The sequence below is a fragment of the Macrotis lagotis genome, chromosome 1 (genome assembly GCF_037893015.1).
Source record: "Macrotis lagotis isolate mMagLag1 chromosome 1, bilby.v1.9.chrom.fasta, whole genome shotgun sequence".
NCBI classification, from domain to species: domain Eukaryota; kingdom Metazoa; phylum Chordata; class Mammalia; order Peramelemorphia; family Peramelidae; genus Macrotis; species Macrotis lagotis.
The window spans coordinates 866,116,980-866,139,780 of NC_133658.1; the positions used below are offsets into that span (position 1 = coordinate 866,116,980).

A 22,801-nucleotide genomic window follows, 5' to 3' on the forward strand; every position below is an offset into this window, starting at 1 on the left:
AGCCTCTCCTAGGTGCTCTCTCCAAAATATTTCAAAAATCTTAAAATTATGACTGTAACTAAATTTGCATGAGACAGAACCCACAGAAGCCAGTGAGGCAATTCTCCAGCCCAAGGTAACCTGGAAAATAGTGGGAAAACTATTTCACCAGGTTAGAGGGGCAGCCCCACCAGAGTAAAGAAACTTCACCCTCCTGGGAACAGCTCCAGGGCACCTAGGAGCCATGGCTCATGGCAGCAGAAGCAGTTTCCTGACCTGCACTTCAGGGAGTACAAAGCACAACTTGGAAGATCGGCAGGGAGACCTCTGCCAGAGCAAGTGCAAAGCCCAGGCTCTCAGCGCAGCTGCAGCACTCAGCGCACCCAGATCCAGGAAACAGAAGCAGGCCTGTGGAGCCAACAAGCAGGAGCCTCTAGACAGCTATGACTTGAGTGTTCAGCCCACCAAAGGTAAGGGAGTAGAGGGAGACTTCCGAGGTCTGTCCTTTGTCCCTACAATAGGACTTCTGGGGCTCTGACCACATTCAGATCCTGATCACAGTCTAGGCCTCCCATAGAACAGGGACCCCCCACCCCAGCCCTCTGGCAGAGGGGTGGACTTATGGTCATTCACAGACCAGGAGTACAGTCAGAGCCTCACACACTGAGGTCCTTGGGAAAGGAACCTGACCATTGACAAATACTTTGTCTATGATCACAAGGAGGATCAAAATACTCAATCTGAAGATGAGGAAGTACAAGTTTCTGCAACTAAATATTCCAATAAAAATAGAAGTTGGGCTCAGGTTATGCTACAGCTCAAAAAAAACAATTTTGAAAATCAAGTAAAGAGAGAAGAAAAATTGAGAAGAAAAATGAGAGATGCAGGAAAAACATGAAAATGAAGTCAGAGCTTAGTAAAGGAGATCCAAAAAAATGCTGAAGAAAATAACATGTCAAAAACCAGCTTAGGTTAAATGGATAAAAACAGTTCAAAAAGTTATTGAGGAGAAGAATGCTTTAAAAAGCAGAATTGGTCAGATGGAAAATGAGATAAGAAAACTCTCTTAGGAAAAAAATCCTTCAGCTGTAGAATGGAGCTAAAGGAAGCTGATGACTTTGAGAGAAATCAAGACACAATACTTCAACACCAAAAGAATGAAAAATTAGAAGAAAATGTGAAACATCTCATTGCAAAAACAACTGATCTGGAAAACAGATTCAGAAAAGATAATTTAAAAATTACTGGAATATCTGAAAGTCATGATCAGGAAAACAGCCTTGACCTTATTTTTAAAGAAATCCTACAGGAAAATTGCCCTGATATCCTAGAAGCAGAGGACAAAATAGAAATTGAGAGAATCCACCAATCTCCCCCCAGAAAGAGATCCAAAAAAAAAAAAAAAAACCCAGGCATTACAGCCAAGTTCCAGAACTCCCAAGTCAAAGAGAAAATATTACAAGCAGCCAGAAGGACACAATTCAAATATTGTGGAGCTGCAGTCAGGATCACACAGGACTTAGCAGCAACTACATTAAGGGCTTGGAGGGCTTGGAATATAATATTCCGGAAGGCAAAAGAGCTTGGAATGCAACCGAGAATCAAACTACCCGGCAAAACTGAATATCTTCCAGGGAAAAAGATGGACTTTTAATGAAAACGGGAATTTCAAATGTTCTTCTTGAAATGACCAGAGCTGAACAGAAAGTTTGACCTTCAAGTACAGGACTTAAACACAAACTAAGCTGTCAGGAGCCTTGGCTGTCCCCAAAGTCGGACAAGTAGAAATACTGCTGACTCATCAGATCTGCATATGGATTGATTCTGTCAGTGAAAAGGAAAATTGGAGTATCAACTGGACCAGATTTTTTTAATTTTCCATGGTGCCATTTGAAAGAATCAAGTGGGGAAACTGGTTGGAGTGAGTAAAGTATTCCCTAACAGGCATGATCCAAACCTAATACAAAGCATGAGATCCCTGGAAAATATGATCAAAATATAATGATAGATTTTCCTCAAATTTGTCTTTAAAGAGAAGAAAAATTCATGCTTTGGTTTATAGTCCCAGAACATCACAGAGCAAAAATTCATAGTACTTAGTGTGAATGATTAAAATTACAGTGAATAAAATCTTGAAATCTGTTTCTCAATTTAAATACATTAGCTTTTGACTAAGAAAAAAAGGAAAAAAAGAGAAAATTTGAATTCACAAGTCTAAGATAAGAGAAGCCTGGATAGTTTGTTATAAAAAAGATCTAAGGGTTACAGAAGATTACAATGTGCAAGCCCAATACTATGATATATGGCAGCCAAACAGTTAAATGAAATCTTGGGCTTCCTTAATAGCTGCCAAAAACAAAGAAATGATGGTTCTGTTATGATCTGCTCTGTTCCAATTCTGGGCCCCTCATTTTAGGAAGGTCACTGATGGACTGGAGAGCATCCAGAAAAGTAAAAACCTGAGGACTAACTGAAGAACCTCAGAATGTTTAACCTGAAGAAAACATGAATTAGTAGATTATGAGAGCTGTCTTTAAGTATCTGAAAAGAGAGATTCAACTTGTCCTACTTGCCCTGGGAGTTATAAGGTCAACCTCCTAAAAACTGGAGCCATCCAAGGACAGAATAGGTGGTTTAGATATCTCTAACTTTAGGTGGATCACTCATCAAGTGTTCCACATAAGAGGCTATTTTTCTGCTGTAGGTTGAGTTAGATGACCCTGAGATTCTATCTGATTTGAATCATGTGATTCTTCGCATTTCTAAAAAGAACATAAGAAAGGAACCTCAAGGGTTCAAGGAGGGAGGGATCATCCATCTAGATGGAGAAAGATGGAAAGGATCTTTTCCCCTGACATTATATATATATATATATATATATATGTATGTATATGTATGTATATATGTGTATGTTCATGGTTACATGAAACTGGGATCAGAACTATGGTATAATTTTAACCCTCTCCTCTCAACCTCTCAAACAAATGTCTTTTCAGACTACAGCTACACCTGATTAAATCAGTTCTGACTTCATACAAAGAATATTGGATTTGGAATCAAAACAACAGATATCAAATCCTAGTTTTGCCATTAACTACCCATGTGAATCTGTATAATTAGTTTTACCTCTCTGAGTCTCACTGAATTCAAAGATCTCTGAGGTTCTTTTCCACTCCAGATCCTGTGACCACATTCAGGACATCTGAATAGTACTGAGTTCTGTAGAAGAGACCCAAGAACTCACCTTACTTTCCCAGCACCTCCTTCATTGAAAACTAGCTCCAATCATAGCTGGACTCCTCCCTCTACCATAGCATAATAATGAGTAAAGAAAGTTTCAGCAATAAAAATGCCCATGATAGATCTGCTAGGAATAAGAAGTCAGATACTTTAAAATAACAGACTTTTAAAGCTAGAAGTTAGCTCAGAGTCCATCAAGCTTGTTGGGTTTCCCCAAACCGGTTCTCAACTGGTCAAAAGTAACCTAGAGATCTTGACCTAATGCAACTGAGTTAGCACAATTAGGTAATTGAATATTAACCCACACACCCCCTGTGATGATTGGGGTTCATTAGTATATCATGCGTCATATGATGTGGGGGGATCATGGATTGGGTGGACCTCTTAGATTGTAACTCAAACTCTGAGAGCCTATGAACATCCAAGAGGGAGGGGAAAGAGTTTCTGAAGACCACAAAATAACTGAGTTTCCAAGACCAATTTGTGCCTCACATATAGGTGAGGTACCCATATCTTGTAATGTGCATCTTGCAAGGTTCGTGAATAAAATGTACAATTTTCTCTCACTCTAAAAAAAAAAAAACAAACTTGATGGGTTTCATCAACCCCCTCCCCCCCCACAGCCTTCCTTATCTCCTGGAAGAAACTGGTGCTGAGAAAAGCCAATAGCTGGTTCACACTCATACTAATTAGTTACTAGGTGGCAGGGTGTAAAAAATGAATCCAGCAATTCTAAAAAAATATGCTCTGCTATGGTTTTTGGTACTAAAGCATAAAGTTAGGCCCTGGTAAGTAATTGATAAGGTATTTATTTTGGGGACCCAGTTTTTGCCAACAAAAATTGCACACATAGGATTTTGTATATATCTGTTCACTGTGTTATTAACCCAAACACAAATACCTAAAAAGTCAGCTACCAAATGTGCTTAAGTAAAGAATTGTAGGAAGAGCAACCTTGTACTGAAGGTCTGAAAGACCTGGGTTCTACTTGATCTATCACTAACTGGCTATGTGACTATAGGAAGTCAATTGACCACTGTGGACCTATATTATTCCTCTGAAAATGAAACAGTTGAAGTTTCTAAAAATTATAAAATTTCTTCTGGCTCTAACATACAATTTAAGACCCCGCCCCAACTCTGACATTCTCTAAGATCCCTCCCAGTTCTATCATTTTGTGTTCTGAGGTCCCCACCCAGTCTAAACATAGTCTGTTCTAGAGGTCCTCTTAGCTCTGGTATAATTTTAACCCTCCCTTCTCAACCTCAAATCTGCTGTCTTTTTAGACTACAGTTACACCTGATTAAATCAGTTCTGATTTAAGGGCCCACCTAGCTCTGGCATTCTTTGTTTTAAGAGCTTTATGAATTCTGATGCCTTTTCCAGCTCTAAGTCTATGTTCCAAGGTGCTTCCAGTGCTATAATACTGGGTGAAGGTGGGGTGAACTAGATGAACTAAGTTCTCAATTCTGTGATCAAAAGTGTTACCTATGCCAAAAAGCACTACAAAACTAGAGAATTCAAAAGAAGTAATGTACTAGAAGTACTAGAAGTTAGAAAAATGAACTTTTTCTCTTTTGCAGGAAGACAGCACAGCAAGAAGTAAATCCAAAAGAGTGCAATTCTGCTTCAGTATTTCTACAATTGAATAATTTCTATTTCTATACCTAAGGGTACTGGCTGCTAACATCCTTCTGACCTCTGGCCTCTACTACTTCAATAAGCTCCTAGCTGGTCTTCTTGATCATCCAAGTCATTCTGCATATGCTGCCACATCAGTCTTCTTAAAACTTTGATCAAAAAAAAATTTTTTTAAAAATTAAAAAAATTAAAAAAAACTTTGATCAGATGGTGTCAATAATCCTGCTGGAGAACCTGTAGAGGCTCATTCTCACCATCTGAGTAGAAGGACATAATTGGAATTCCAACTCTTCCACCCTGCTTAGTTTTCATCAGCATAGTATACTGGAGCCCTAACTTAAAACTCTGGATCTTATACTTATGAGCTATGGCACATCAGACCTTCTCCCTAGACCCTCAATTTTCCCATCAGCAAAACAAATTGCTGGAAGTCTCCTGTAATTCTATCATCTATCTCTTACAACAAAACAAATTGCTGGAAGTCTCCTGTAATTCTATCATCTATCTCTTACTCAGACCCAAAAAGGAATTTCCTCTACAGTATTTTCAATAAGCCATCTATTCATCCAAGTCTACTTGAAGACCTCCACTGATGGGAACATTCATTATTTATACCTCCCTTAGACATTCCTGAGCAATTTGGGGCAACTCTAATTGTTAGAAAGTTTTTGCTTCTATCTTGCTAAAATCTGATTCCCCATGTTTCATCCTTCCTGGTTCTGTCCTTCAAGGTTATGAAGATCAGTTTTCATCCCTCTTCCATATCACAACCTACCCCAATTTATTCTCATATGTTCTAGTCTCTAGTTCTCCACAACTCTGGGTCCTGCTCTTGGGCTTCACTCTACCCATCTCCTCATGGTTTTCATCTTTCTCCCATCAGAATGGAAGCTCTTTGTTCAGGAGTTAGCACACTATCTGATACACAATAAGTGATCAATAGATGTCTGCTTCTCTCCATCTCCCATGCCTGAAATTGACTCCTCTCTGATTTTTATCTGCCTGTCCAAACCCATCTCTTTCACAAGGACAAGATCAGCTGCCAAATTCTTCACCTGAGTCTTCTCTCTCTTTCCTTTTGCATGTTTCACCAGCCCTCTGAGTTCCTCTTTTGTACTTTGTATGTTCTAATTTCATATTATATTCTGTGGGCATGTGCCATCCCCCCACTATTCTGTCAAAACCCTGAGGACATGAACCCTACCTAGGTTTCATCTGTGCCTCTCCTAACTCCCAGCAGTGTGTCCTGCAACAAAACAGGAGCCTCTGAATGTTTCTTTTTGTCCCAGTCAAGAATTTAGCCCATTGTGGTGCTTTCATGAATGCTTGCTGAACTGAACTGAGGAAGGTCTCTTTGTATCATATACACTCTGCACAGGTATCTTAACCTCCATTCAGCCTTGGGTTCCAGAAGGGCAAGGACCATCTTGTCCAGACTCTGTACCCTCAGAATTTAGTGTAGAATGAGTCACTTTTAACAAATATTTGTTGAGTTCAATCACAACTTTAATCAGTTCTCACCCTAACAAGTGAATACTCTAGAAAATGCACATGGAGCCCTTTCCTCCATTTTCTTCCCATCTTCCCTCAGTGATGTTAAAATAGTTGATCTTTCATCATCATTCTATTCTTAAGTAGAACATCTTCCCAAATAAAAAATTCTGGCTTATTCAATGAATCACACTCATTCAACTAGAGATTAAGAGAGAAGGGTAAAGAATCAAAGTAAACTAATCTAAGCCAGGCAATGACAGACCACTTTCCTTTTGCACTTTCCTCTTCTTTGATCTTAGGTAGGCAACATAGGCTCTTCTCTTCACAGATGAGGATGTAGACCCAAGCTTAGAAGTCCCCACAGTCATACAAGGTGGTGAGCAGGTTATTGACTCAACTTCAGGTGCCATGATTCAAAGAACACCTTGATGGCATGTATTTTGGAAGAACAAAATGGGGGTTTCATTTGGCTGAAGGTTATGGTTCAGCTTAAATGACATAATTCACATTTCTATCATGCTAATAAGTTGAAATGTTCTTTTCAAGAGCTGCCAAATGTTTCTTATGGATCCCTGCCTGGCCTCCAAATGAGTCTGTCTTTACTTTTACAACACTTCTATAACAGCCCCTCTTTTCTTCTTCCTCTCAAAGAAGCACCAACTTCTGTGTCTCCAATTTGAGGAAATCAAATGAAATACTATATGTAAAACACTTAGCATAATGTGAAACACTTGGTAGGCATTTAATAACTGCTCATTCCCTTCAACTCTGCTTTAATTTCCTCTACTGTCTACAGTTTCCAAGCCTTGAAAGTTTTCTTGTGAATCTCAGGACCAACAAATTTGATTTCTGGTAGTATTGGCCAAAAGGGATTATTTGGAAGTAGTCAAAAGGGAAGATTTTTATTTTTTTTAAAGTCACTTTTAAAGTTATTCCTCTAAAATGTTGACCTGGAAAAAAATAAACCTGATCTCCTAAGTCAATAATTCAGATTTGCCAGGGTCCCACAAAGCAGCCTTTACCCATGATACTCATGAAACCAGAACTTAAAAAGGTGAGAAGATAAAATATAAAGTCAGGCTCTTCCTGATTCAGAGACCAATGCTCTTCATACTATTCCACTCTGCTGTCTCTAAAGTCTTGGATCCTCCCCCTTCTAGAAAAATATCATTCAAAAAACCTTGTCCTTTTAGGCTTCTCTGAGCTTATTTGCAATGGAATGCCTCTAGTCTGGACAACTTGTTCCTTTCTTTCTGAAAACCTCCCTAATCTATGTACGAAACTTTGATGCCTTACACTTTACACCTTTGATGCCAGGATCCTCCTAATCCCTAGCCTCTCTCTGCCTATGATACCAGGATGAGAAGTTAATTAGACATGCCTGAGCACTACCTTTGCCTCTTCCAAAAAGGACAGTGCTCTGTGGTCCTTGCCTCTATGTCAGGAAGCTATGCTGGAAGAGAACTAGGACAGGAGGAAGGCCACACAGACCAGCAGAATGGACTGAAGTGCAAGGCCAAGGGCTGCCTGAACTATCACTGACTCCTTTTACTTCTCCTACCATGGACTGAAGACCCCTGTGCCAAAGGCTTTCACGACCTCCTTGGCTGTAACTTTCTTTTGCTGCCCCTTGAGCTAGACTTCCACCCAAGGATGTCTCATGTTAGTAAGAATTAAGAGAAGTACTCTAAGAAATGCTTTTTAAGCATTACTGGCCTATCTGACTCTTGTAAAAGCCTCCTTTAAGTCCCAAAGAAATGGACTGGGACAGAAACAGTCTAGTAAGCAGGGAAGACCCAAACACAACTATAATACACACCATGGCATGGTAAATACATTAAAGAGTTACAAAACAAAGTGCTATATGAGGTCATTCAGCACAATTCACTAACACAGTCAATTGGAGGAAGGAGAAAGGTCGGAGTAGGAGGAAATAAGCAGGTAAGCTACAGGTGGAGACCCACTCTCTATTATAATTAAACTGAAAGATACAATCTCTAGAAATTTTATAGATAATTGCCTAAAATATAATATTTTCAGCTCATTTAGGGTGGCACCAGTTTCCCAGAGGAGAAGTTGTTGAAAGCTCAGACCCTGGGAACTCTCTGGGGATCCCACAGCACTCTCATCCTAACCTCATCTGCTTGTGGGGTGGAGGGGTTATCAGTCATGAAATGACAGACACATAGCCGAGCTGCAGAATCTCCAACTTGGTGTGCCAGAAAACAGTGAACTACCTGGAATTCAATCATCAAATCTTGTCATCGAGAGAGGATCCCAGAGGCCACATCTTAAGGATACCCCATCCTGAAGCAGGAAGGCCCTTCCGTACCACCCCTGACAAGCACCCATGCAACCTCTACTTGAGAATCATTTCAAATGGGAGAAACACTAACTGAACTTTCCATCAGTTCTAATTGTTAGAAAATCACACCTTACATACAACGAGCCAAAATATCTATACAACTTTCTGAAACTAATCCATCCACTAGTAGTTATGCCATTTACTACCAATGAAAATAGATCTATTCCTTCAACATGACATCTCAAATATAAGAAGCATCATTATGAAGACCTGCCCCATCCCAAAGCCTCATTCTATCAAGCTAAACATCTCTGCTAACAAATCTGAAGAAGACCTCACCAGTTTTGCAGTGGTACCCAGAAGTGTTTCTACTCCAGATGTGGTGGAAGTAGCACAGAAGGAAGCAGGACTGTTCCCTTTCTTGTTCTGGACAAGAGACTTCTATTAGTATGGCCTAGATTAAATTTGCACCCTAAAATACACACACACACACACACACACACACACACACACACACACACACACCCCACCATCATTAGGGTGGCTAATAGGTCCTCCTTGACCCTGACCAACATGGCATCACTAGATTCTCCCTGTAATGTGGAGATGGAGGATTGCTGGTGTGTTTTGATAGGCAGCCATAAAGAATGGATATGGTTATATAACTGGTATCAACAGCAACAAGTACAGTCCCATAAAGATCTGGGAGGCACAGAATGTGCTGTGACACAATTTTAGTCATTATCTTTTGCCATATTTTTTGAAGTCTACAAAGATGAATTTTGTAATAAATACAGAAAAGAGGTATAAGGAGAAGAATAAGGACAATATTCTCTCAGATGAGAACAAAAGAAAACAAAAACAAATCAATCATCTGGATTCCAGAGATTACGAGAGAAAAAATGAAACTCTAACTCTTAGAGTTCTCATCTTTTGCCAAAACTACTCCAAATGGGATCATAAGCAATAGCCTTGGCCAAGTCACTTAATCCCATTGCCTAGCAAAAAAAAAAAAACAACTAAAACTAAAGAAAAGTTCTAAATATTAGTACTAATTTCCAAAGAATTTATTATTCATCAAATGCAAAAGTTTGCTTTTATAAATAAAGACCTTGAGAAATGGCAGAGTTGGTATCCAAACCTACAATACCTTAATTTTGAAAGATATAAAAATAGATCAATTTCAATTTGTCATATAAGCCCAATAAAGCAAAACTTCAGAATTATGAACCATTTAAGTTATGATAGAAAGAACACTGATCTGATAGTCAACAAAGCTGTGGATGAGTCCTGACTCTGGAATTGCCTGTGTGACGGTGGTCAAATCCCTTCTCATCTCTGACCTTTAGTTATCTCTTCTGTAGAAAGGAAGGGTTGGATAAGGTCAGAGGATCTTAACCTTTTCTGTGTAATGTACCTCCTTTGGTAGTCTGGTAAAACCTATGGATCTCTTTCATGGGAGAATGTTTTAAACACAAAGAGTAAAGTACATAGGATTACAAAGAAAATCAATTCTATTAAAATGTTATTAAACTTATTAAAACAAGCTCACAGACTCCAGGTTAAGAACCTCCAACAATTAGATGATTTCCGTGGTCCCTGCAAGCTCTAAAATTCTGTGACCCCAAACTAGGTATATGTAAATGCATCTTCAAACATAATGCAGTCTAAATTCAAGCAGGGCAACACAACAATTACCAGGCTTTTTTTCCTCAGATACATGACCATCAAATCAAAACCCTTGGACCAACACTCTTCTGACATATTTGCCTATGAAAATTTAAAACATCTCTCTTAAATCTCCCAGTCCAATATTTTTTATTTAGGAGAAAAGTAACCCCAAGATAACTAAATGACAGAGAACATAGGCTAAAGGTAGAAACAAAGCTCAAGGGAAAATAACTTTTTCCTCTTAGAAGCTGTCCAACAAACATAATCTGAGAGAATAGGGTCAGAGCTCTTCTTTTAGGGAGAGTGTGCCAAGAAAACTCTGTACAAACAAATGAAAAGTACTAAGAGTTAAAGAAGAATCTTATTCCATGAATATTGATTCAAAGTCCAAAGGAATGACTATTCCTTCTTTCATTTGTGACCCCAAACCCCCCCAAATTTTCTACAGCCCATGTTCCCAATCCAGTCTCTGTTTACAATGACCCATTCCTGGAAAAAGAAACAGTTCCTCGACCTAATGCTAAATAGAACTCAATAAAATGAGAAGGTCTCCACTACAACATGGCTCAAGGTGGCTGTGTCTTATCCACCGGGGAGGATCCTAGGCAGAACTGTTAAAAATCTGTTCAATAAACAGCTCCTCAACAAGCTAAAATGGGAATATATATTGTCCAAGGCAAAGCCTGAGGTGACTGAATGGCACCAATTGATGCCCAGGTATCATAAAGCACACTTACCTTACCAGGGCATCTGGTTTGCTGAGTTGGTTGTTAGGAATACAGTTTTCCATTAAGTCCTTGTGCACACTCGGACTTTTGCTGGTGCACTTCTGCTTTTTCTCATTCTTACTAGATGAGGAAGGGATGCTCCCATTTGTAGTGCTGTGACTTCGAGGGGAGGAGTTTACAACACCACTGGCATTTTTGTAATTTTTTGATGAGGCAGTGCATGAGTCCTCCTTTAAGAGGTTTTCTGTACTTCCTACCAGGTCATTATTCAATCTTTTACTATTGATATGGTTTTCCATATATTCAATTTCTTGTATTTTAGAGTCTACAGGCTGCAAAATATTGTTATTTATTCCAAGATTGTGTTTCTTGGCATCTTTTTCCTTTTCTTTTCCCTTTTCTCTGTATTCTAGTTCTGGCAAAGTTGTAGATAACTTTTTGCTGGTTGGAATGCCTCCGTTGTGATGTAACAGCATCGAGGAATCCACATCAGACAATCCTTTGGCTGCTAGAAGACCAAAAATAAACAACAAATAGCAAGGTTTAGTTTTCTACAATTGAAGATTCATTACATTATTGATGGCTGGGACACTTCCTATACAATTTGCATCCTCATTTGGAAGCAATAACTAGAGTACATTATACAATTTTGAAAAGCATAATTAAGTAGGCTTGAGGAGCTGAATACTTGAAAAAAAATCACTTTCATGGAAAGACAGTCAGGTTATTATGAATGTCAAATGAAGATTTTTTTTAAAAAGATAATGTCCAGAGGTGGCTCCAGTAAGATATTTATTGAAAGGTAAGCAATAGAACATTAGACATGGAGTCAGAAGACCCAGGCTTCACTCCATATTAACTCTGGGCATGTCATTCCCCTTCACACTCAACCAGAGTCTGTTTCCTCATCTGAAAAATGAGGTGCTATAATGTTCCAAAGGACTACTGGGGGAAACTGATATACAATGTGAGCAAATATTCACAGATAGATTGTGAACAGGCAATTCCTGTATTATATCCCCAAACTGAGTTCTAACAGTGTTAAGTGATTTCAAGATAACTCGAGATAAACTGAACCTAGCATCTATGTCTCCTGATTTCCAATTTGAGCTTCTTTCCAACACAGCACACTGCTTCTCCAAGAAAAATACTGATAGATTTTTTTTTTGTCCAGGTTTGTGACTTCATCAGTGTTGGAAACCCACAGTAAAGAAATGTCCTCTACTAAAGTAAATGGGCAGCTGTTCCACAAAAGAATTGATGGGGCAGGAAGGTTGAGTACTTGTCCAAGGTCATAGTATTTATGCATCAGAGGCAAGGTATGAACCCAGGTCTTTTGGATCCAAGGGCAGTTCTCTAGCCACTATATTCATGTGAACTATTATTTTAATTATACACAAAATTTTAAAATATGATTGCTAGTGAAATGGAAGCCTCCAGAATTTAAACAGGAAGTCATTATCACTTTATTGGGAGAATTTTTTTCTTTGACTTCAAAAAGGAGTTTTAAATGTCTGCCAGGGAAGGAAAGAAAAAGATTTTAAACCATTCTGTCACACACATACACTACTCTCAAACTGTGATACTTTCTACCTTCTTGTCCTTATCCATGATGTTCTCTATGCCTTATCCTTCTCCCCATCCTCTGCCCCAAAGTTCCTATTCATCTTTAAAGAATGACTACAATGCCACCTTATGAAGCCCTTCCTGATTCTTCCCATGCCCAGCAAAAACAATCTTCCCCAGTAACTCAGAGCACTCTGTTGTTCTAGCATTACTGAGAATCTGTATCTGATATTCCCCTACTAAAACATAGGATAAGCTCCATGAGGGCAGAGACTGTGCCTTATCTAAACTCTGTCCTTTCTCCAAAGACTAACTAGCACAATATTCACTCAATACAAGTAGGTGCTCAATGTTTGATGAACTGAATTTAATTCTGGGAGAGATTTAAATCAATTTCCCTACCCTCTACCCTATAAGCCAGTCAGTCAGAATGAAGCCAGGTTCACATCATCCTTTTGTCCCTTAACCAAAGACACCAGATGCCACTGTTCTTCCATTTCTCTTAGCTGAGGGTTCCCAGTAATTGGGTCTCATTAGTAAAGTCCCATTTCAAAGCCTCATTTACAGAATATTATATAAAATCAATTTGAAATAGATTATATTTCCCTCTTATTTTCATTTTGGGTAAACATATCTATATACATACACATCCATAAATACATATGTATACACACATATATATGTATGTATGTATGTATGTATGTATATATATAGCATGCATGTGTATGTGTGTGAACATGTATTTCTGTATACACAAATCACAGCAACCTGACCTCAGTAACAATTTGGTTCTTGAACAGGCCTAATAACTCTTTATTCAAAGTGACTGTATTATACTAAGTATAAACAACTGGACACCACTTCAAGCATATACTCTGCCAAGGATGGCTAAGAATCTTCCTCAACACAATGACTCCCATTTCTAGAACACTTGAGAGTTCAGAAAGCATTTTCCTCACAAAACGCTGGTGCTGTTGGGAGAACAAATAATTCTTAGACCCACTGTCTACAGTCATAAGGGCAGTAAGTGGGACAGCAAGCATTCACTGCACTCAGCCACACTGAATGGTAAGGCAGCAGATTCGGAGCTTTCAGACCTACCTTCCTCCGCCTCCCTCTCTTGCCTCTGCAGCATCTGTTGCTCTGGAGGGAGAGCCTGTTGAAGAAGCTGCATGTAAAATTCATTCTCTTTCTGCACCTCTTTTTGTTTTCTTAACCGCATCTTATAGCTTACGTAACTTTTGAAGCCAAAGCCCAAGGTCACCACAGGGTACCCAATACTAGAAAGAAGACAGGTCAGTCAATAAAAGTTAAAATAAAAAGACCATATGTTTCATGTACCTCTAAATGTTCCAACAACTGGAACTATTAATTCTAGTTGATTATGATGATGACATCTACTATAGGAAATCATTCATTCACTCATTCATGGTAAAGCACTGTACTTAGATGTCAGAAAAGATACAAAGGGACGTATGATGAGGTCCTTGGCCTCAAATAACTCATTAATTTTTAGAAATGAAAAAGAAATGTAATATGAATTACATCATTTGTATCTGAATAAATATAATATAGATTGTGATAGGATGAGTACCTAAGAATACAAATTGCTATAAGAATATGTAAAGAGAAATGAAATATGTCATTATGCAGAGAGAACTGTGGTGGATAGCTTATTCATAACAGACCAATGAGATTGAGCCTCAGGAAAATCTTCTCTGAAGCTCTCTGTGACTTCAATCTAATTAAAGAAGTCACCAATGACCTGAAATGGTCTTATCACCTTTAGAGAAATCTGATTTTCTTAAAAAGAAATCAAGTTAAGGTGGCAAGGTGATGGAATAGATAGAGTACTGGCCCTGGAGTCAGGAGTACCTGAGTTCAAATCCAATCTCAGACACTTAATAATTACCTAGCTATGTGGCCTTGGGCAAGCCACTTAACCCCATTTGCTTTGCAAAAACCTAAAAAAACAAAAACAAAAACAAACAAACAAACAAAAAAAAAAGAAATCAAGTAAGCTAGTACTAGAACATGTATTAAAAGAGGAATATTTAGCCTTCTTATAAGAGTTACCAGAGCCCAGGCATACTCTAAAAAACACTGTCAACCTAATTTCATGCTGTCATTAAACTAAAATAATAATGTGTTATTGTCAATGTCCCAGAATCCCATTGAAGCACTATTTGGTCAACTACCACTGCAACAATGTTTCTGTGGAATTGGCTCACTCCTACTGTACTGCTTCCCTTAATATTAGGCAGGGTCTAGCTATATAATTTTATTCATTCATCCATCTACCAATCCATCCATCCATTCACCCAAGCATTCATCCATCCGTCATCTGCACAAAAATTGCCCTTTAAAAATATTGTGTGAAAAGCACTGGACCTCCTTTCTTTGTGTGAATATAAACTGATCTCAAAGTCAGAAAAACAAATCCAATAGGTCATCATCCGAGACTCTTGAGTACCAGAAGACAGGGTTCAAATCAGACGAATGCTTTAGCTTTTTAATCTTCTTGTTGCCAGAAGGGTACCACCATCACCTATTTCTGGAAAACTGTTCTGCAAACACAATACCATAACCTCAATAGAATCTTCATCTAGATCAGAGATGTCAAACATGTAGCCCATCAAACAACACTCTTGAGAGTGAAGTCCCAATAAGATTAAAATGTAATTGGGAAATATTTAACAAAGTATATAGAAATACAATAAAACAATGTTAATTAGGCGGTTCTCTAAGTCAATATGCACCCACAGGGATCCTTATGAACAATTCACTGATTCCTGTTTCTATTTGGGTTTGACACCACTGATCTAGATAAAAACATAACAGTATCAACACCAACATGTGGTTGGTATCACATCAGGAAACCAGCTATAGTCAATTGTCCCAGTCTTTGGGAAAATGACAAGTTGAGATGTTTTAGTCAACTTATCAACCAACCTGATCTCATTTCACAGCCTGAGCAAATACTTTCACAACCCAGGAATAAACTTTATAGGTATCTAAATTCTGTCAATCACCATGAAGAGTCCAAATGTGGGCATATTATAAAAATTCAAGTTAATGGGTTATTTTGGATTTATTTGACTCATACAACTGTGCTAAAAGTACAAAAGAATAGATTGATATTTCTGGCTTAAGATACAAGTTAATTTTATTCTATGCATTAAATGTTAGCAAACATATGTTTGTGAGAAATTATAAACTAGGCAAAATGTTTTTAGTAATGGAGACAAATGACAATTGGCCCAATTTTAAAAGAACATTATTTGCATGTTTCAGAGGAAGAATAATATTTTCTTGATAATTGAAAACTTGTATATACATCTTTTAGGGTTTTTTTTTTTTTGGTTTTTGCAAGGCAGCAGGGTTAAGTGACTTGCCTAAGGTCACACACAGCTAGGTAATTATTAAGTGTCTGAGACCACATTTGAACTCAGGTCCTCCTGACTCCAGGGTCAGTTCTCTATCCACTGCACCACCTAGCTGCCCCATATATACATCTTAATACTAATATTTTAAAGCCTTTTTTTTTGCTTAAAACACAGGTATTTATTAGTTTCTCCTCATAAACATTTGTTCTTTTGAGAATCAACTAGAATTTTAAAATATGTTTTTGACAACTTATAAAAAGAACTTCTAGTAAATGTCTTCTAGTAAAGAATAAAAAAGGGAAAAGAGTTCAGCAAAACTAACTCATACAGTGACAAAGCCTGGTTCTTTTTGCAGATCCACAGCCAGTCACTGAACTCTGCAATGATGAGGAAGGGGTTGTAAAGTTTACAATGGGCTTTTTTCCCATTGGACAGAATAATACTCCTCTGTTAAATTGTGAAGAATAATAATAGCTTATGTTTACCCAGCACTTTTAAGATTAATAAAATATCTCTCATCACATTCAATTTGGATCAATGTATACCATGGAAACAACATAAAGACTGGCAAATTGCCTTCTGTGGGGGGAAGGAAATAGGACTGAGGGAAAAATTAATAAAACAAACAAACAAATAAATAAATGAATGAATGAATAAATAAATAAATGAATAAAATAAAATCTTTAAGTACAAAATAAATAAAATCTTTTAAGTACAAAAAAGCATAGCCTGTAGTGATACTTTATTTAAACAAATTATCAATGAATGTAATATTTCCAAAAAAAGATTAATAAAATATTCTATCATATATTTCATTTAATGCTCCTAACAATCCTGTGAATTAGATATTGTGATTCTTATTGTCTCTATTTCACAGTTAAAGAAACAGAGGTTCCTAGAAGGTAAATGGCTCATTGAGAACTTCAGAAATATAGTTTCGGGAGAAAGGAACAGGAGCCTGGTGATTGACTCAATTTAGAATTCCTTTCTCTACACTATAATCTGATCTGAGCCAACAAGATTTATTGAGGACATTCTGTAGGTCAAGCCCGTGAGAGGTCCTGGGGAGACAAATTCAAAAATGAAACAGGCTTGGCCTCAAAAGACTGATTGTCCAGAGAGAAGTAAATATAAAGTATCACAGAAATTCCAAGTTCATTCTCATCAAGATATTCTTCTGTACAAATATCTGTGTACAAAATAAAGAATTTATGATATTGGCAATGCTTAAAATATGTAATAAAAAAGCTAAAAAAAATTTAAAAATAGTTTAATAACATATACAATACTTACCAATGAGCAGCAAAAGGACGACAGAGGTCTACATGAAAGTTTTTGAGATCTTTAAATCTAATTGCTGCTTCAATATAAACAAAGAGTATCCACAGGGACACTGTGGGCAAACACACTCCCCTTTCTGGAAAAAAAAAAATCATAGAATCAGTTATCAGCAACACATTAACTAAAGGAATCCTAAAGCAGATTTTACTCAATTCCCATGATTTTCATTAAAGCTTTCAACTTCCTGGGAATTAAAAAGCCATTCACCCTTCCAAAGAACCAAGAAAAATGTCTTTCCGATAAAAGGAGAATTTTTGTCAGTTTTCTAAAAATCAAAATTGTGGAAACATATTACAGACTTGACATATAAGATCTTAGAATTTAGAACTGGAAAAGGCTTTTGAGACCATCTAGTTCAACCTGCTCTATTTTACAGATGAGGAAGAGAAGTCCTGGAGTGGAAAGTATATACAGGCAAAAAAGACAAAATTGAATATAGATACCCTGTATAGATTAAAGATTGATGTGAAAGGAGGAAAGGGAGAGATAGGAAAGGAACAAAGAGAAAGAGAGAGATGAAGAGAGAGAAGAGGGGGAGTGGAGGGAAAGGGAGATAGGGAAGAGATAGAGAAAAGAAAGGAAAAACAATGAGGGGGAAGGAAAACATATGAACTAACTTGATTGGAGAAGGCATGAGAGATTACTCAGATAGGAAAATATAACTACAGAAGAGTGCTTAAGAAAAGACAGAAAAAGTTGTGTCAGTAACTTGGAAATACTCAAGATACTTTTCCTAATGTTAACTAGGATAAGATCAAAACCACAAAATTTGGAAGAGCTCTTCAGTGACATAGTTCTAATCCCCTTCTTTCACTAAGGAGGCCAGAAGCAAAATTAGTAGCAGACTTGGGATCACCACTCAGATTTCCTACCCACCACCCTGGTGCTTTCCCCTCACACCACAGTGATGTAACCACACAGTGAACTTTTTGAAGATAGGGTCAGTACAGACAGCATTATTGTAGATTCAACAAATGTAGATATTGGCTTCCCCCAGTCAAAAAGAACATGAATGCTTCAAGTATATGTGTACAAAAACATACCAAACATCAAGCCATTCTGCGGATGAAGACCTTTGATAATTCAACTATAAGCCTCTCTCTTAGAGAACTTTTCCATTTCCTGAGTTACCAAATTAACCTTCCCCATTTCTTCAGTACCTTCTGGAAACACCTTTTAATCATACCAAGCCCGCCCTTTCCACTGTCATTTTACCATCAAAGAAGACTTCCTATGAACAATAGGATGATAAACAAATCCAAGATTTATTAAATTACACTCAATCCTGTCCAGCATAACAAGCAATAAACTCAAATGTTAAAAAGCATTTGTCAATATAAACAAAAACATGTTAATGTGCTCCAAATATCATTTTGAAGTTTAGAACTACAGGAGATGCTATCACAAATAGGTGTCATTTGGCTCAAACCCTATTGATAATTCCAAAAACCTATTCCCAAACTATTCTAATTAAAACTAGCTACTTACTTTTTTCTTTCAACTGCTAAACTTGTCACAGACTCATAGTACACGAAGGCTGGAAGATGATTCAACCTTTAAGTCCTTCAGGTCAAATCAGGTCAAGAAGCAAATACTTATTCCATGACAGCCAATGAGGCCTAGGAAGGTGAAGAGACTTGAAGAGCTAGCTTGAGGAGCTCTTCCTTATTAAGGAGGCTCATTATTAAGAACAATCCCCATAATTGATGGCTCCTCCTGTTCTCTAGGCTGATAAGGGGACTAGGGCATGGCTGATGGCATTTTCCAGTACCTATCTCCAAGCGAATAGTAAAAGTGAGTAAATAGCAATGTGTGGAAAACATCACACAAAAAGGAGAATGACTGAGCATACTTCATACTGTGTGATAATGCAAAGTAGGTACTGCTGTCCAGGAAACACTGAGACATTTTACACTGGGGGTAGGAGTGAGGAAATGATACAAACAATTTTGTTTTTCCTTTTTAATCCCCAGGAATTATCATAATACATTACAGAATAGGTCCTCAATAAATGTGTATCAGTGGCTGATTATTCTGGCAAAGTCTAAGCCCTGACAAGTTATAGCAATCACAGGTTTCCTACTGGGTCCTAGCTAGCAATGGCCTTGGTCTGTCATATGAGGACCAACCTGGTTAAGGAGGGGTCTTCAAGAGGAGGCTAAGGACCACTTGCTAGGAGTACTGTAAAAAGAAATACTGGTCAGGCCATGACTGCAAGGCTTCAGAAGCCCCTTCCAGTTCTCAGGTACTGAGATTCTATTAGTTTGGAGAAACTCATCACCAACTAGGCAACTGTCATGGCTCCTTAAAGTACTTAAATATCATACTTTTATTAAGCTTATAAGAATATGTAAAGAACTTGCTCTATAAGACCTCAATTTTGAAGCAGCAAGGTGACACAATGAATAAAGTCCTGAAGTCAGGAGGACTTCAATTCAAATCTGGTTTCAGACACTAGCTGTGTTATCCTGGACAAGTTACTTAGCCCAAAGTGCATCCCCCAAGCAAGCAAATAAAACAACTATAAAAAAACACAATTTCCTCCTCTGAAGACTGAGGAGTTAGGCCAGATTATTTCTAAGGTCTTTTCAGTTTTATCATTATATGACAGTTTTATCATTAAATGACAGATTTATCTTTATTTGCTTGTTTTTTCATCAGTCCTTAAATCCTACAAGTTCAGAATTGTTCCAAGAGTCAGTTTTTCCTTGGTCTTCGAAGAAATACAAAAATTATATCAGCTCACTCTTTTCATTTAAACCACACAGTATCTGGTCTTAACTGAATTAAATAAATATGCTACATATATTTTGTTAGTGACCAACTATGAAGAGTGAATGGTTGTGAATATACAGGATTTTAAGACTATATTCAAATAAATTCCTAATTTTTCATCAAAGGTTTCACACTGAAGCTTCAACCATTAAAGTGTCTACAACTTAACTGGCAAATCACAAAGATGCTGGACTGAAAACTACTAAAAAGCTTTAACTAATTAGCAAACAAGAGCGGCTGAACGTCAATCCCTTGGTAAAAGTGATCTATAGAGAAGTATGGGTCACAGAATACTAACAATAAAAAAAGTTAAAGAGGGTGACTTAATGAAGATTACAGTTAAACCTGTTGAGATTTTCTTGTTTTTCCTTCATTCTCAAAGAAGATCATGACATTAGAGAGGTGATACCATGAGAAGCCCTACAGCATTGAGATTTTAATCTATAGTTATTAAGTGCAGAGACAGGACTACAAATCCAGGTCTCCTGATTCCCAGGTCAATGTTCTTCTACTACCCAAACTGAATTTAATAGGAATCTGGAAGACAGTTTTAAAATGCACACAACCACTGTCACTCTATCACAATTTATGCCAAAAGATTTTTTTTCCTTTTTTGGAATTCAAAACAAAAGTTCCAGTTCATTTAAAAATCCAAAAGACTCACCTGTATGCCAGACGTACTGTACCCATACATAAGTGCTGGCAGCAAAAAACAGCCATTGTATAGGGATGAACAGGAGACATATTATATTTGAGGTGAATGCTACACAAACAAAAAATACAGAGAAGGCCTAAAGGAAAAAAGCAAAACAAAATGTCAGAAAATGAATTACTTTCCATCAAATAGGCTGTTATATTTGTTAAACATCAGGAAGTAAATTTCTTTTTTCTTTTTAGGTTTTTTTCAAGGTAATGGGGTTAAGTGACTTGCCCAAGGTCACACAGCTAGGTATTAGTAAGTGTCTGAGGCCAAATTTGAACTCAGATCCTCCGACTCCAGGGCTAGTGCCAACCAGTTGCCTGCCCCATGGAAGTAAATTTCTAAAAGAATTGAACATAGTTAATTAGAGTGTAGGTTAGCAACATTTAACTTCAATGTGAATATTTAAATACGTGGTAGTTATTTAATCATAGGACAATGTCTCTACATTAAAGATTACTGCTATTTATAATAATTAATTAACTAAGGAGAAAGGGATCAGGAAAAAAAACAAGATAAGTCAGCACTAACTTCATATGAATTTCATAGTTTTAACCTTAAAAAACCTTGAGTTTTCTCACTCAACTTTGCCCCTACAAGGTCTCATGGGAGACTTATCTCTATCTCCAAGGGAGAAGAGGCAGCAATTTAAAAATAAAGTTTATAGTGCCAACTGTTTTATGATACTGCCCCACCATCAGCAGGACCTAAGATGTGGATGGTCTTTGTTAAGTCATTGATTTATAGATCCATTTGCACTCTTCCTGTAAGCTTCTTTCTTGAACTAAGATACTGAGAGGAAAGGGGGAAGGGAAGGGGAAGGCAGGAGGGAACTAGGGCAATTTTACCTCTGAACATGCTCTAGTCTTGAACACTATTAACTGGCCTACAATAGAAATCAAACTCTAAACTTAGCTCTGCTTTGACCCTATGAACTAAACAACCATATGTATTACAGCAAAAAACAACAAAAACAAACCAGCTATTTGCTGGTAACAGATTTATACATAATAGAGCAGCTTACAAAGTTATCTCATCTGATCTGAATCACTGCTTCAGTCTACAGCTAGATATTATTAGATCCAACTCTTTAGTCCCAATTCAGGTTCTCAACTTTCTTCTATCAGAATGAAGAATATTATTGGATTCTTGGGGACAAAATAAGTCTTTAGAAAAGATCATGTAAGGGGCAGCTAGGTGGCATAGTGGATAAAGCACCATCCTCGGAGTCAGGAGTACCTGGGTTCAAATCTGGTCTCAGACACTTAATAATTACCTAGCTGTGTGGCCTTGGGCAAGCCACTTATAACCCCATTTGCCTTGCAAAAACCTTAAAAAAAAAAAAGATCATGTAGACTTTTCGTTTCTATAAACTACTAAGGAGTTTTATTTTTGCCCAACAGAGCTAGGCAAAATGCCATTTGAAGCTACATTAAGTCTAAAGACTAGATAATAAAACTCAAGTTGTACCCACCTACCAAAATCTATCTGATTCCATTATTAGGCATTAGAAATTTCCCTGAAAGCCTGGAGGGATTTGCATGAACTGATGCTGAGAAAGATGAGAAGAACCAGAAAAACATTGAACACCCAAACACATGGGGGTGATGATCAACCTTGATGGACTTGCTCATTCCACCAGTGCAACAATCAGGGACAATTTGAGGCTATCTGAGATAGAGAATACCTTCTGTATCCAGAGAAAGAACTGTGGAGTTTGAACAAAGATCAAGGACTATTACCTTTAATTTTAGGGAAAAAAAACTGATATCTTATTGTCTGATCTTGCTATCTCTTTTACTTTTTGTTTCTTCCTTGAGGATTTGATTTCTCTCTCATCGCATTCAATTTGGATCAACATACATGTGTATATGTATACATACACACACACACATATACACACACACACACACACACACACACACATATACACCATAGAGACTGGCAGATTGCCTTCTGTGGGGGTGGGGGACAG

General features: G+C 37.6%; 1 protein-coding gene across 2 annotated transcripts in view; it reads right to left on the reverse strand.

The window, feature by feature from the left end:
- MACO1 (macoilin 1) overlaps positions 1-22,801 on the reverse strand; it is an 86,406-nt gene that overhangs the window by 40,181 nt on the left and 23,424 nt on the right. For both annotated transcript variants that reach the window (XM_074218085.1, XM_074218087.1), the window contains exons 3-6: positions 20,791-20,917; positions 17,304-17,427; positions 13,726-13,904; positions 11,068-11,566 (exon numbers count right to left, since the gene is read on the reverse strand). In XM_074218085.1, the coding sequence (XP_074074186.1) occupies positions 11,068-11,566; positions 13,726-13,904; positions 17,304-17,427; positions 20,791-20,917 (929 nt within the window). The remainder of the gene's footprint in view (positions 1-11,067; positions 11,567-13,725; positions 13,905-17,303; positions 17,428-20,790; positions 20,918-22,801) is intronic.